The following is a 16,042-nucleotide window of genomic DNA, read 5'->3' on the forward strand; positions in this document are numbered from 1 at the left end:
AGGGAAAAAATACTTGCAAAATGAAAATGTTATGTTCCAGGGTGTTGGTGCATTTTCAGTTATTGCCATAGATTCCATCATAGTGGAAAATGAAATGCGGTTGTCTTCTTCAGCTGGTGGCTGTATTGCTTTTAGTGGGTGTTGTTAGGGATTTTTTCCTCAGGAGAAGGCATGTGTTGAGAAAGCAGTGTTAGAGGAGTGCTCTTGAGATTAGGGGGTAGATTTACCAGTACGGAGTTTTTAAAAGAAAATAGTAGAAATATTGATGGAATGTAGTGTAATATGTATTCATCTTAATTTACATGCTTCGATATGTAAGTTCAGCCTTTCTCTACAGTGTTCATTCTTCAGGCACAAGGAATACTGAAACAGGTTAAAAACATGAGAAAGTCCAAGGGGGCTAATGTCCTCTAGCATGGCTGTTATTGTAAAGTGGGTGTTTGCTACAGCTTTGTGGTTAGCGGTATTCCTGCAAATTGATTGTCGCATTATTCTCCTGAAATATCCTTTTCCTTCTTCATGGATGTTTCCGAAGTTTAGTTAATTTGCAACATTAGAAAGCTCGCCTGTATGATATTGTCATGTATTTATGAATAAAGATTTCTTTACATTGTTCACTATTTTTTTCCACCACATTTCTCAGGTTTCATATGAACACCACAAATGAAACCTGTAATCTGCCACCAGTAGTAAAAAGTTCCACCATCAGAAGTAGTTCAAAATTTTCTGTGGTAATTTCGCAAGTGTCATTCTGAATTTTAAACTACTACTTGTTGATTTTACCTTGGTGCTGCCACTGAGTTTTTAGGCATGAGCCCTGGTTTGGAGGTTTTCTTTGTGCACCATCATCAATTTTATTTTATTTGTCCTTATGATTTGTTAGAGGTGAGGAAAAAGTGACAATAACGAAGATATAAAATTTCTTCTTTGTAGTAGTTAAGCAAGGAAAAAATGTAATCGAATCTGCCAGCCTCTGTGGCAGAGTGGTTAGCACACCGTGCTACGATGCCAGAGGTCCACAGACCACAGAACAAATCTCACAGAAAATTTTGAACTTGCATAAAGGCAATCATTGTTACCTATCTTCTGATGGTGCAACTTTTTACTACTGGTGGCAGATTACAGGTTTCATTTGTGGTGTTTATGTGAAACCTGAGAAATGCGGTGGAAAATAATAGTGAACAATGTAAAGAAATCTTTATTCATAAATACATGACAATATCATACAGGCGAGCTTTCTAATGTTGCAAATTAATTAAACCTCGGAAAGATCCATGAAGAAGGAAAAGGATATTTCAGGAGAATAACACGACAATCAATTTGCAGGAATACCACTTACCACAAAGCTGTAGCAAACACCCACTTTACAATAACGGCCCCTTTGGACTTTCTCAAGTTTTTAACCTGTTTCAGTATTCCTTGTGCCTGAAGAATGAGCACTGTAGAGAAAGGGTTTGAACTTACATATCGAAGCATGTAAATTAAGATGAATACATATTACACTACATTCCATCAATATTTCTACTATTTTTATTTTTAAAACTCCGTACTGGCAAATTTACCCCCTAATCTCAAGAGCACTCCTCTAACACTGCTTTCTCGACACATGCCTTCTCCTGAGAAAAAAAAATCCCTAACTCCCACTAAAAGCAATACAGCCACCAGCTGAAGACCACCGCATTTCATTTTCCAATATGATGGAATCTATGGCAATAACTGAAAATGCACCAACACACTGGAACATAACATTTTTATTTTGCAAGTATTTTTCCCCCTATCTCCATTGTAAGCAAATATACCTAGTCTGGCCATAAATACTGTTACAAACTTTCGGTTTGGACTGTGCATCCGGTAGTCAGGCTCAAAACCATGCTTGTGCTGAAGTTCACTCCTGACAATTGCGTGTTCAGCTGTGAAAGAGCAAGCACGTATCTTCTTGTGCTTAGCATGGAGTGGGGCAAATATGAAAACAGAGTAGCCGTAATTGCTCTGGATATGGTTGGGAAGTCACTCACCGAGATTTTCCAGCCCCTAAAAATCCCGAAGATCAGCAAAAGGTTTGTGTATAAGACAATCCAGAGATTCACTGATACTGGTCGCATGAAAGATCGCCCAAGAGTTGGTCGCCTTCACACAGTAATAAAAACAGCTACGGGTGTTAAAGCAGTGCTGGCTCGCATCCCATCCCATCTGGAAGCTAGTGATAATGGCACAGGAGCTGAACATTTCACAACAATCAATGTTCCCTTAGTTTTATCGTATTGATCTAAACATGAAAAAAATTACAGAAAAGGTTCAGGGGACTTAATGAAGACCTTGGAATTGGAGCTTACCGGTGGAGTGCTGGAAATTTCCTGAAGACACAAGTGAAGAAGCAGAGGGAACTGAAATCAAGATGGCTTCTGCAGCAGTACGTTGCCAATGGGCATTGCAGGATTCTCTTCACTATAAGAAATTGTTCACCACTGAATGAAGGGTGTATGCTTCAAACTCTCAAGACGTTTGTGAGAGAGTTCCCAAAAATCAGAGATGCCACCAGCCCTCCTCAGTCATGGTTTGGTGGGGGGTGAGTTAAGAGAGTTCCACTAGGCCTCATTTTTGAGAAAAGGGTTTAAAAAGCAGTGTGAAAGTGTCTGGAAAATGTCCTGAACCCTCTCGTGACACTGTTGAACCAAACAATGTTTCACAATAAATCCAGGATGTTCAATAAATATTCTGCCCCAGCTCATAAGGCAAGGATGATGTGATGGTGACTGGAGACCAGTGTACTAGATTTCATCTCCACTTTTCATTGGCCATCTGTTATCCATGATCTCAGTACCTTGGACTACAAACTGTGCCCAGAGCTAGAGGGGACTGTCTGCAAGAAGAGGCACCCTATAATTGAAAGTTAAAAGCACTCATTGATAGCAGCAGGGGCGGACTTTCCCATCAAGACCATCCGTGCTGGAATAGATGCCTGGCCAGGGAGACTTCAAGCCTGGGTGAGGGCGAAAAGTGGACATTTTGAAAACTAATTGGTGCTATTTGCATGTAATATATGTAAGTGTAACATACTAAAAGAACATTTAAAGATCTGAAACCATATTCAATTTCTTCACAAAATAGTGTGTAACAGTATTTAGGGCCAGACTAGGTATTTACTATCCACCTCAGGCAATCACCTTTTTTGTTAATACATGTAATTCGAAAGCAGCAATGTAACTGCTTTTAGGAACTTTTTATTGTTCTGGATATAATCAAGATTAACACCCTAAAATTTTCAATTTATCTTTTTCCCATAAACAGCACATAATTCAATGACATACATGTTTCAGAATTGTAGGTAAGTAATAACACAAAATTGTCATTCTGAGATATAAAATAGGGATATTAATCACACAGAGAAAAGTTTTACTCGAAAATTAACAGATCTTCTACACATTTTAGAACTGACAATTTGGAAAATTGAATAGGCAACATTGCAAATACATATTCAACAGGGCCATTTTAAATTTTGAAACTCCAATTCTATGGAATGCAAATTGAAGTTTAAAACGACAAAACTGAATAGCATTGGTATTAGTTTCTTATTGACTTAAATTAGCCTCTTATAACATATTTTTATATGTGCGTGATTTTTTAAACAGATTTTCTACTATGCCAGCTAACAAAACATACTGTGTCTCCACAAGAAGACAACAAGAATAAGGAAAGGAAGACATTTGATTCAAGAAATTCAACAACATTAAATGGCCATTTTACTAACATTCATTGTCATATTCTACAAACATTTTTTAAGTAGCATTCCCGCATAACAACCACTAAATCATCTTTCCATTGGACAACTGTAAATGGGAAAATATTCTTGCAGCTATGAGTTTTATTCTACTACATGGTGACATGTAAATGGTTAGCCATTACTGAGAAAATAGCACATTAACCGGTTGCCTTACAAATCAATTTTCCAAATTTGGTCCCAAATTTTGGAATTTTTAAAATTTGCCTGAAATATAGCTAAAAATATAGAATATCTACATGTATAAAAGTTGTGTTTTATTATCCCGAGTTAACTCTGGCTACACACACATGCATTAAAAATGTTCATTTTCCATGAACATAATGTAAGAAAACTATTTTTATAAAAGTTTATAATATACTGCCTCTAAATATTGTATATATGAAATGAAAGTTTAAATGATTCAGTTCATTCACTTATAACCATTATACTATATGTATACATAATGAACAAATGTTATCATCCCAAGTGTACTCGGGCTAATGAAGGATATAATTTTTGACATCATAATAAACAAACATAATATCTGGCCTTTAAATGTTGTACATATGTTTTTAAAATCTTACAAATTGCAGTTCTGATTCTGAAATTATTAGATGTAGGCAGTGTGGTGAACTCATAAGCATGGAGACATTGCAATCTGGGCAGTAGTAACATGATTCACTGCCAATCTTCTTGCCTTTGGCATCTCTCACTCTGCTGCACATTCCAAGCATCAAGCTGAGTAAGATGCTGCTTCCAAGTGGACATTCACTGTACTTTGCGGCTGGGAGCCTCTCACGAATTTGTACAGGATAAACAAAATTGAACAAGAAAAAGTAGTCTGGCCCGATTATACTTGGGATAATATAAAAAGTGCACCTAGCACCTGCCAGAGTTTACTCGGGATAATAAGGAAAGTGATTAATTGTGAGGAACATTTGGTAACATCCACACAATGATGAAGGAAGTTTCACTTCAAAGAGTCTGTTACAAATTACTTTTCTGTAGCATTATACATTATATTGTATCAATGATGCAGTTACGGGCTATTAGATGAAAATCGATTCTTCATAACAATCAACCTTGATGAACTGCACAGGCTTGTTGCTTGCTTGGGAGTGCAAGAAACTGATTCCAGAATTTGGTCCTGAAATGAACTGTCCTTCATACATCCCGGTGTGATCTTGTGCAAAAGAAGTTGGCCTGAAAACAACGCAGTGTACAATTAGAAATCAAACAATATTATTATTTAAGTACGGACATTTAAGTGGAAATATAATGTAATTTTTAATTGTTTCTCTTAATGGTAGTTGTGTAAAGAATGAAGAGAATGCTTTAAATTACTTTATTTATTAAAGTCATTCAGATGATCTTTGGTAATTTTTGTGCTGAGCAATACCACCTTGAATTAATGCCAATACCCTTCCTGATTCTCAGCTACCAGTGCTAGAAACTTGTAAGAATTCAAAGTTGTTCAAAATATTAATATTACTGCAATATGTAAATCATTTTACAAGAGTTTTGTTTCAAAATTCCTGTCGTTTAATCAGAAAATCCATACAATATTAGTGAAAACTTTGAATTTTGCATAACTTCTAAGTAGATTACAAAACTTCGTCATGGCAAACATTTTAAGAATTCCTCCTTGTCCAGTTTTGTAGTACTCGAGATGACACTTCAACTTCTCTTATCATGCAAGGATGTTGACGTTTTCCTGGCTGTGGACAGGCTCAAAGCCACAGAGCGAATGGTCCCCCAAGGACCCCCAAGTCTGCTTTTTTATTTGTCTGGCAACAAAAGCAGAATTGCAAGAGGCGGCGGGAACAATTTGCCAATTTCATCATTACTATCGCTAAATCTGGTACAGCAAGTGCTGTCGTCTACATCATTTAGTTAAAGTTTGTGTACTGTTTTCTTACACAAACTTTTACATGAATGTCTTGTCAACATGAAAAAATACACCCTGTCATCAATTAAGCATGTATACATTTTTATACACATTTCATTTAGTGGAGCTCGAGTTTTAACGATTTTGCATTCCAATTGTTGGCAACACTGAGGGGATGTCCGGGATGAACTAAAGACTTCTCTGTCCAGCGCTTGGACTAGAAACAACCATAAATATGTCATGGGTAGGTAGCTCGCTGAGCAGGCACTGGTTGGGTAAGAATTTTCAGGAAGAAGTCTGGATGACCATTCACTAGCACATTAATCGCATTTGCAAGTCAATTATTTCCTGTATATTTGTTTCAGCTTCAGAGATAGCCTGGAACATACACACCTGATAATTGATTGATTGAGTTGGTGTTTCAAGACCACTTTATGCACAGTAAGGCTAATCGGGATTGGACCTACAGTTTAAAGTGGGATCCAAACCACTATGTGCCTCCACTGGATATTAAACCCAGAACCCCTTGATTACAAGGTGACAACGCTACCACTGTGCCATTGAGGAGAGTCCTGCACCTGATAATTAGAGTAGAATTTAGTAGCATATGTTTTACTCATAATCTCAACCAAAAACAATCCAAAAATTGCAACGAGGAAGTGGTAAATGCCAATAGTCAACTAACTTGAAAATTGTTTAAAATATGAAATTTCTACTGTAATATCAGAAATACTCAATGTACTTAACTGAAGTATAGTTTGTTCACAATAGATTTAATTACAAAAAAAAATCTTGTTGGTTCTTTTTTCTTTGCTCAAAAACCTGCTTTTAGTGAACTGCTACAAAAATGTTGATTTTTTCCAGAAAAAAGTAAATTCCCCTACTTTTCCAGGAATTCCAGGTTTTCTAGACTTATAGACACCCTGAGTAGTCATCTTTGTTATAAATGTCACCACATGTGACAGTTGGTACGAGGGTCACTATTTATATTTTGAGCCTTGGCAACACTGATTGAAGTTAGGCGCGATTTGACATTTGCACGGAATCGTCTAGCATTATTGACCATAACGTACTTCAAATGTTTTGTCAATAGCTTGATTTGTGTTGTTTATGTTGCCTTGGAGATTGCGCGACAACAATAAAATGGAATTAACTCGTGAACATTTTCGTGCGATGATTTTTTACGATTTTCGACGTGGATTATCAAGACAAGAGTGCATCGATCAACTTACTTCCACATTTGGCGATGAAGCCCCATCCTTTGCCACTGTGAAACGCTGGTATAACGAATTTAATCGTGGCCGCCATTCGCTCACCGACAAGATTCGCGAAGGTCGTCCAAAATCAGTTGTTGTTCAAGAAAACATTGATGCTGTGCAAAACCTAATACTGCAAGATCGTCATGTGACATACTGTAAGATTGAGGCAACCATAGGCATTAGTTCCACCAGCATTTATAAAATATTACATGATCATTTAGCTGTGAGAAAGGTATGTTCTCGTTGGATCCCACACAATTTGACAAAAACTCAAAAAGATGCTCGCGTCAATTGGTGCAAACAAATGCTCAATAAATACAATCGTGGTGCTTCAAAAGACGTATATAAGATTGTAAGAGGTGACGAATCATGGATATATGCATATGAGCCGGAACGTAAACAGCAATCGGCTGTATGGGTGTTTCAAGATGAACCCAATCCAACAAAAGTTGTTCGCGCTCGAAGCACATCGAAACAAATGGTCGCCTGTTTTTTTCGGGAAAACTGGTCATGTGGCAACTGTGCCTTTAGAGGAACGTAGAACGGTCAACTCTGAATGGTACACAACAATTTGTTTGCCAGAGATCTTCAGTCAAATACGGAAAACAAACAAATGCCGTCGGATCATTCTTCATCAAGACAATGCCAGCTGTCGCACATCTCGTCTAACAACCGACTTTATGAATAGTCAAAAAATCGAACTGATGGGTCATCCACCGCACAGTCCTGATTTGGCACCCAATGACTTCTTGTTCCCGAATGTCAAGAATAAATTGCGTGGACAACGATTTTCATCGGCGGAAGACGCCGTTGATGCGTTCAAAAACCATATTATGGAGGTGTCTCAAGAAGATTGGAAAAACTGCTTTGACAAATGGTTCGAACGAATGCAAAAGTGTATTGACCATAAAGGAGAATACTTCGAAAAACAATAAAGCAGTTTTCAATGCCAAATTCCTGTTTTTTCATTGTTAGGCTCAAAATATAAATAGTGACCCTTGTAGCAGTGCAAAGGGAAATACTGCGAGAGAGACACTAGTGATGTTGACAGGATTCCTGATGGCCACATTACTGTCCATTAGCTGTCATATGTGGCAAGCTGTATATGTTGGGTAGTATCAAGTAGTTACCAAGTAGCTTTTGGATTAAATTCCAAATCCATTTATGGTCAGCATAAATATATGTAAATTTAAAAGCCACTTTGTAACTACTTGATTTTACCTGACACATACAGTTTGTCACATATGACAGCTGATGGACAGTAGATGGTAAGATAGTAATGCGACTGCAACAGCAATCTACAACGCTGGCATTGAAGCTGCTTCTATCCAAGACATGGCCACCAGGAATCCTGTCAACTTCACTAGTTTCTCTCCTGCAGTACAGGGTGTTCCTAAAGTCCCGTTACCATCACAATCAAACATAACTCTGAAACCACATGACACAGAGCAGGGTGTTTTTTTTTGCAAAATGTTCTACAGCTCAAAATGTTCTTTTTTTGTGTTATTGTTGTTGTCATTTGTTGCCATTAGTTCCTTGGTGTTCATTTTTCTTCTGCATATTGGAAAACGACTACACCCCAGGAAAAGGCCCAATGTGTGCTGTGATATGCTGAGTGCAAGTCACTGGTTATTGAGCAAAGACACTTTCGCCGTCACCACACTGGTCTCATGATGTTCGGGAATTCTGGATATAGACATTTCCCTGGGAGATAAATAGGCCGTGACGGACCAATCGCCTGGCACTCAACTCTCCTAATATCACCTCCTTGGATTTTTTTCCTTTTGGGTACGTCAAGGATTGTCCATACCAAACCCCTGTTGTAGATATTGTTACACTTCAAAGAAGGAACATTGCAGCTGTGCAAACAGTTGATGTTGATATGCTGCAGAATGTATGGGTAGAAGTGGAATATGGCCTTGACATCCCGAGGGCAACCAGAGCGGCACATGTTGACATTAAAAAAAAAAATAAAAAAAAAAATGGAGCTGTAGAACATTTTGCTAAAAATCGCCCTGATCTATGTCATGTGGTTTCAGAATATATTTGATTGTAATGGTAATAGGACTTTAGGGACACCCTGTATTTCTCTGTCTGCACTGCCACCAACCATCATATATGGCGACATTATAACAAAGATGTCACCAAAAGTGTCACAATAGCAAGTAAAATAACAAAAATACAAATATGAAAAACTATCAACTAACAACTTGGAAAATACACTTAGGTAAAAACAGCCAAAAATGCACACATTGGTAACTTAAGGCATAACATTATTTACATTTGGAAAGAAACTTAGTACATTAATTGTAATGTTAAAAAAATTACATGTTCACTTGTTTTTCATAAGGGCCTCCCGATGGATTGCCAGAGTCCCCTGTTTAATACTTGGTGGAGGCACATTGTGGTTCAGATCTCACTTTAAACTGACCAGTCTCAATAAGTCTTGCATAAAGTAGACTTAAACAACAACAATAAACACAAACAAACTAATTTTTAACAGAAACGTCAAATTTATAGCACTCTTGCATCTTAATGAGAAAACTCTTTGCTATCCTGGTTTTCGAGTCCCTTTTTTTACCCCAGCTACACAGATTTCAACATTCAAGGATCTGAATTACCAGTTCAGACAACAGCACTGGAATTTTCAATTCGTGGAAAATCTAAGTTGAAACTTCCCCAAGAATATTGATAAATAAGAATATTTATTGACATAGTTCAATAATTAATTTCTATTTACAAACATACTTGTACAATTCCAAAACTACTCCATTATTTCAATGGGTAGAGGAGTGCAAAAAAACCAGTAAAAACCACTTTGACCTGAAATTTTATAACTTTCAAAAACTTACTACAATTAACTGCCTTCTTTTTCGCTTTTAACTGTAACTACTTCATACTTACAGCTGAAAAGTAGAAACACTTATTAACTGTATTGAAAGTTATCATAAGGGAAAATCAATTTACAATAGGTTTTTGTTTCGATGTTGTTAATTACATCTAATATCAGATGATGAGAAAGAATCTACAAAACAGAAACATTCCCATTTTGTGCAAATTGTTACTTATCTTTCCACAGATTCCAATGGCACAATGTTACACCCCAACAAACCTCTTCCACTCCATGTTCGTGGTGTAACGGTAAGCCTCTGCACTGCATCCTTCCTTTTCACTTTAACGACAATCGGCTGGCCAACCGAATGCTGAACTACTTTGGCAATATCATTGAGAGATGAGAAATTTCCTGCGTTCACCGATCCAAATTCAATGATCAGGTCTTCCAACTGCAAACCCTGCAAAAACACAATGAAGGACTTAGTTCTGCTGATGCATATTGAGCGTTTCTTGGCACTTATTCAGCTTTACTTTTGATTTTTGAAGTCAAAATTCCAACTTTTAAAAGGCTAGAAAATATGTGATCCTGCTTCATTATCCGTGGGACTGTCATTTGTACGTAATTATTAGGGATGGGACAGATTAATCGAATTTTACCAATCCAATATATATCTATAAATATCTTATAATATAGTGCAATATTCTGCCATCTTGTTATAACTTTTATGCATATAAACATACAATCTACTTTTTTAAAAAAGTAATCTAAATATGCCGTCATTTACATTTCATGCATGTGTTAACCATAAGTGTCCGCAGACCATCTGATTAGGGGGAGGGGGCAAAAGCCTTGATAAAAGTTCACTTGGGAAAAAGAAACCTATTTTTATCTCACTGTTTTAGTTTTATTGCATAATCAATTCATACGCCCCATAACAAACCAACAGCAAAAATTATATAAATTGTCTCTCAAATGTGCACGCTCCATTTCCTTCAAACAATTTTTCATGCATTTAAGACAAAACTGTTTAGCATCCCTACTTAGTTCATCTTACTTCTCTCCCTGGTAATTTACAATCCATTACAGAAAAAAAACTGCGAGCGAAACAAGCAAGAAAATTTCCCGATCCAAATTTTTGCAAAATGGAAACCATATTGATTTAATATGGAGCAAAAATTTCATGGAAGGCATTCTCTTTTAAAATTTTCTTCATTTAGACCGTTTGCCGACGCCTAGGTACAGCTCTGTGATTGACAAGATGCAACAAAAGGAGACATTGTGAGCGAAGCAAACAAGATAAATTTTATGAAATGTATTTTTATTTGTATAAAATTTTAAATCGAAAGGGCAATTGTGCCCCCCCCTTGCAGGTGCTCTTGGACGTCTGGAAGAAATAATGCACGAAAGACATGAAAACTAATTCCATATTGAGTATCCTTTTGTCCTGCTACTCTTAGATTCTACTAGTCTTGCTTTTCTTTACTCCCATGTTTGCCCCCCTAAAATTGATTTCCGTCCAAGGTTTTGGGGACAATTCCCTCTGCCCCCCTGTGGTTCCACCACTGCACCTCTTCCCCCGTAGTTGCTTTGAACTTTCATCGGCTTGAAAATACTTTATTTTCTTTAAGAGTATAATATTGTTTAATAACGACAATAAGATTCCTCTATCCTAAATTTTTTGGTGAAAATATAATAATATAAGGGCATGAAAAGGGGGCAAGGGTGGCTACATCTCCCCCTTAGAAAACTAATGTCAACCTAAAAGTACATTTTTACACGTATAACTTGATTTCAGTCACAGTAATTTACATTAATTATTATAATGGGGATGCAGGAATGCGATAATTTCAAATTCAAGAGGTGTTTTTTGAGGGGATAACACTATTATCGGGGTAATATGCCCCTTGGAAAAATACCTTACTTGTCCCACCGTGGAAAAAATCTGCGGACATCCATGATTAGGGGGAGGTCATTTGCCCCCTTGTGCATGCCTATGGTGTTAACACACATATATTAAGGAGGTTACTGACCCATTTAGATTCTTCAAGGACCATTTGGAAATTTTATATCGGATCGGGAGAATATATCGGTTATCAGTATCGGTAAATTTTATATCGGTACTTTATTGGTATCGGGGCCTCCCTGATTGCACAGTGGTAGCGTCGTCACCTTGTAATCAAGGGGTCCCGGGTTTGATACACGGTGGAGGCACATAGTGGTTTGGATCCCACTTTAAACTGTAGGTCCAGTCCAGATTAGCCTTACTGTGAATAAAGTGGACAATCATTTATCGGTATCAACCAAAATTTCACATCATCCCACCCCTAATATATATCTTTATATTCAAAAGTGACGAAGTACCTATATAATTTCTACAGATATCACTGTACATGAATGGAACCATATACAATATCTAGGAGACCAACTAATGCATCTTTGATGCATGTTATACATCCCATCCACCATCTTGTATTCAACATGATTTTTACAAATGGAAATAAGTGCATATGGTGTAACAAAGTCGTGTGAAAATGTCTGCTAAATCGAATGGTGAAATCCATTTTAACATATCTTGAATCATTTTCAGTTATTCTATGTTAAAGACAAAAAATGCTGATGTTAATTCATCAATGTTTGTTCCTTGTGGTGCAGTGAAATGAAATGCCATTGATCAAAGAAGAGCACAATAGTACTAGCTTACATTGTGGTAGATCTACACAGGCCCGTAGCTAGGCAGGGGCCAGGGGGGGGGGGCTGAGCCCCCCCTGGCATTGTCATCAGCCCCCCCTGGCATTGTCGACAGCCCCCTGGTATTAGGTAAAACTATTGCATAATTTGTTTGCCGTGACAAGTGAAAATGTAGAGTGTGGATATTATTTGCTCATAACTTGATAGAAGGATAAATTCACAGTACATGAAGAGCAGCTATCACATTTGTTCTTCTTGTTTATAAACCGAAGTTTAAGTAACGGGAAGTATTTAGAAGGTTCTCCAAATTTCTTCCACAGGGGATCTATGCACCTTCGCTCCCCCTCTTTCGGCTTTCCCTTGTAGCAGGTCCTTTCTATCTGCATCAAAAGTCATCGGCTCCCAAGTTTTGCAAAGGGAAGTTTTATTGCCCGGTCGGGGGTGGAATATAAGGGCTTGCCCATGCCCTGTTGGGGGAAAACATTGACAAAGACACTTTGTTGAGTTCTTCATTCGTGTAAAGAAGGTTTCGCGTTTGTGCGGGTGTTATTGTGTTTCGTATCTTCGTAAAACTGATTCGTGTGATAGTGAGTGGTTTTAGTGACGAATAATATAACCATGTTTCGTCCTTGGTGTGTAGTATTGTGATATTTTAACGATTCCCCAGCACCATGGATAAATTTATAATTCGTAAAAAAACATCTGAATCTTTGACCACGGCGACCACCGTATCTACTCTTTCCCCATCTACGGCTGCCTCCAATCAAGAAGAGGATTTCTTGCCTACAGAAGTAAAGGACATTTCCAAACCAGGTGAGGAAATTAAACAGCTAAAACTCAAACATTATCCCCGAAATGCTGATGGACGGTGTTTTCAAAGTGACTGGTTTAAAAGGTTCAAATGGTTAGAGTATTCACAATTTTTAGATGCAGCATTCTGCTATGCTTGTAGACAATATCGGCCTTTCGGATGCAAAGAAGTGGCCTTTACATCTAAAGGTTTTAAGAACTGGAAGGCAGCTCTCGATAAAACCAAAGCAGGGCTAGTGAAACATGATGCGACACTTACACACATAGAAGCAATGTCAAGGTGGGCAGAAAAGCAAAACCGTTCGTTGGTGGGAAAATCTATTTCTACACTAGTCAATCAGAATGTTCTTGAAAAGAATCAATATTATATCAAGAGCATTGCTGAAATTATTCAGTTCCTTGCAATAAACGAATTGCCTCTTAGGCGAACGTACCACTTAGAAGAACATGAGGAACAAAGCCTGTTTCGAAATCTTTTCGAGTTCACGCTTCGAAAAGATGAGAAACTGGCAGACTGTTTTAAGCAGGTGCCTAAAAATGCATCTTACTTGTCCCCTGAAATTCAAAACGACATTATTGAAATAATGGCTGACATCGTACGTGAAAACATTGTTAGTGACATTAACAGTGCAGATGTTCCTTTGTATACTTTGCTTGAAGATGGTACACGAGATAAAAACAACAGAGAAAACGTAGCCATATAGGAATCCGCTATGTAAAGAATGGGACAGTCATGGAATCAATTCTGTGCATAGAAACACTGTCAGCTTTTGATGCAGAGTCTTTTGCAGATCTAACACTAAATATTTTTCAGAAATATGGTTTGGATAGTGCGAAATTGCTCAGCCAGTGTTTTGACGGGGCTTCAGTTATGAGTGGGAAGAAAGGGGGTGTGCAAGCTTTAATCCAGCAACGGCTTGGGCGTCTAATTCCTTACGTTCATTGCTTTAACCATCGGTTACATCTGGTAATTGTTAAATGTGTGGATGAAATTTCTCCAATTAAACACTTTTTCGAACAGAGTTCCATGTTGCACAATTTCCTAAAAAAGGGAAAAGTTGCCATTTTATACGAGGGGAGAAGTCTTTCGCGACTTTTAGAACAATGTTGGTCATGACATTTAAAAATGACGAGAACAATATTTGAAAACTAGAGAGATATAATTCATGTTTTGCAGTTGGTGAAAAATGGAAATTTTAACGGGGATGACGTAGCAGCAAGTGTTGGTTTGCTTGTAGTCATTAGCAAACCTCAGTTTCAGTTTTGCTTAGTGTTCATGAAAAAGATCCTTGAAATATTAAGCCCAGTTGATAAAATGCTTCAAGCACGTAATGTTCATTTGGATGCTGGTAGAAAGATGATTGAAGCTGCCACAGAAACATTAAGGAGCATGCGTCAGGAAGATGTGTACGAAGGCATTCTGCAAGAAAGTAATGTACTGCTAGAAGAGGATGGAATTCATGACGAGATTGTTGAGCACCCCACAAGAAAGAGAAAACGAAATACACGGTTACAAGACTTCGTTATCACTGACGTCCAAGGAGAGGAAAAGCTCACATCTCTCACACAAATTTTCTACGAATATTTAGATCTTGTGCTAACAGAAATAAATAGACGTTTTACCAATAAAGACGACTTATTGGAGGCTATATCATCGGCTGAGTCCCTTCAATTTAGCAACATTGAATATTTATCAGCCTTTGGAATCACCATTCCATCAAAAGAGGAACTAACTGTTGCCAATGCATATCTCAAGAAACTGGATTCCCCTGATACTTTTAAAGAACTGTACAAAACTAGAATGGCCTACGAAGACACTTATGCTCTACTTGCTGGCATAAGAACTTTTGCATGCAGTACAGCGTTGTGTGAATCCACTTTCTCTGTGTTAACCCGCATCAATAGCCCTCAGAAACTGTCAATGTGCAGCAAGCGCCTGGCAAATCTTGTTTTTCTGGCATTTGAGAAGAAACGAGCATCGAACATAGATATGTCGAGACTGCTTCACAGGTTCAACAACATGAAGAATCGCCGACTTCAACTTTTTTAAGGCAGAGGTATGTACTGTAGTCACTATTATTGAATATTGTGCATTTTTTATATGCTAACTAACTAACTCTCTAGCCTTCTTAAACCCGAAGGTTCATGACTGCAGCAACACAGGCCTTCCATCATTCCCTATCTTGAGCAAGATCTATATACTCTTTTCCATCCCTACTGATTTCCCTTAGGTCCATCTCAACGTTGTCCCTCCATCCTCGTCTTGGCCTTCCTACAGGTCTCTTACCATCAGGTTTCCCAACAAGAATCCTGCAAACTCCTCTTTCCTCTCCCATTCGTGCCACATGGCCTGCCCACCTAAGTCTTCTTGATTTAATTATTCTAATAATATCTGGACATGAATACAAATTATGTAGTTCTATTGGCCGCGGTGGCTCAGTCGGTAACGCGTCTGACTACCATGCTAAAGGTCCCGGGTTCGATCCCCGGCCGGTTCAAATCCGGGAACTTTTCTAACGATGGAAGCGGCCCCGGCGCCCACCCAGCGTCGAATAACATGGGTACCTGGGGGAAACCCTGGGGGGTAAAGGCGGTCAGGGGCGTGATGCTGATCACATCACCCCCACTCACGACCGGATCAAGAAAGTGTGGGGCGTTACCCCCACACCCCCTATACGCCTTCATGGCGTGGTGCTATGCACAGGGGAGCACTTTACCTTTTTTTTTTTTTTTTTTTTTTTTTTTTAGTAGTAGTAGTAGTTCTACTCCTTCTCCACTCACCTGTCTCTTCGTCCCTTTTA

At 38.1% G+C, this 16,042-nt stretch overlaps 1 protein-coding gene across 2 annotated transcripts in view; it reads right to left on the reverse strand.

Annotated features, from left to right (window-relative positions):
- Positions 1-4,315: 4,315 nt before the first annotated feature.
- LOC146000322 (26S proteasome non-ATPase regulatory subunit 9) overlaps positions 4,316-16,042 on the reverse strand; it is a 38,725-nt gene continuing 26,998 nt past the window's right edge. The window contains exons 4-5 of one of the 2 annotated variants that reach the window (XM_083137834.1): positions 10,020-10,200; positions 4,316-4,963 (exon numbers count right to left, since the gene is read on the reverse strand). In XM_083137834.1, the coding sequence (XP_082993960.1) occupies positions 4,800-4,963; positions 10,020-10,200 (345 nt within the window). In that variant the 3' untranslated portion in view covers positions 4,316-4,799. Of the gene's footprint in view, positions 4,964-9,148; positions 10,201-16,042 lie in introns of those variants that run through there. The other variant, XM_083137836.1, reaches the window with a different exon arrangement.

This window comes from Lepisma saccharinum, chromosome 16 (genome assembly GCF_977018435.1).
Source record: "Lepisma saccharinum chromosome 16, izLepSacc3.1, whole genome shotgun sequence".
NCBI lineage: Eukaryota > Metazoa > Arthropoda > Insecta > Zygentoma > Lepismatidae > Lepisma > Lepisma saccharinum.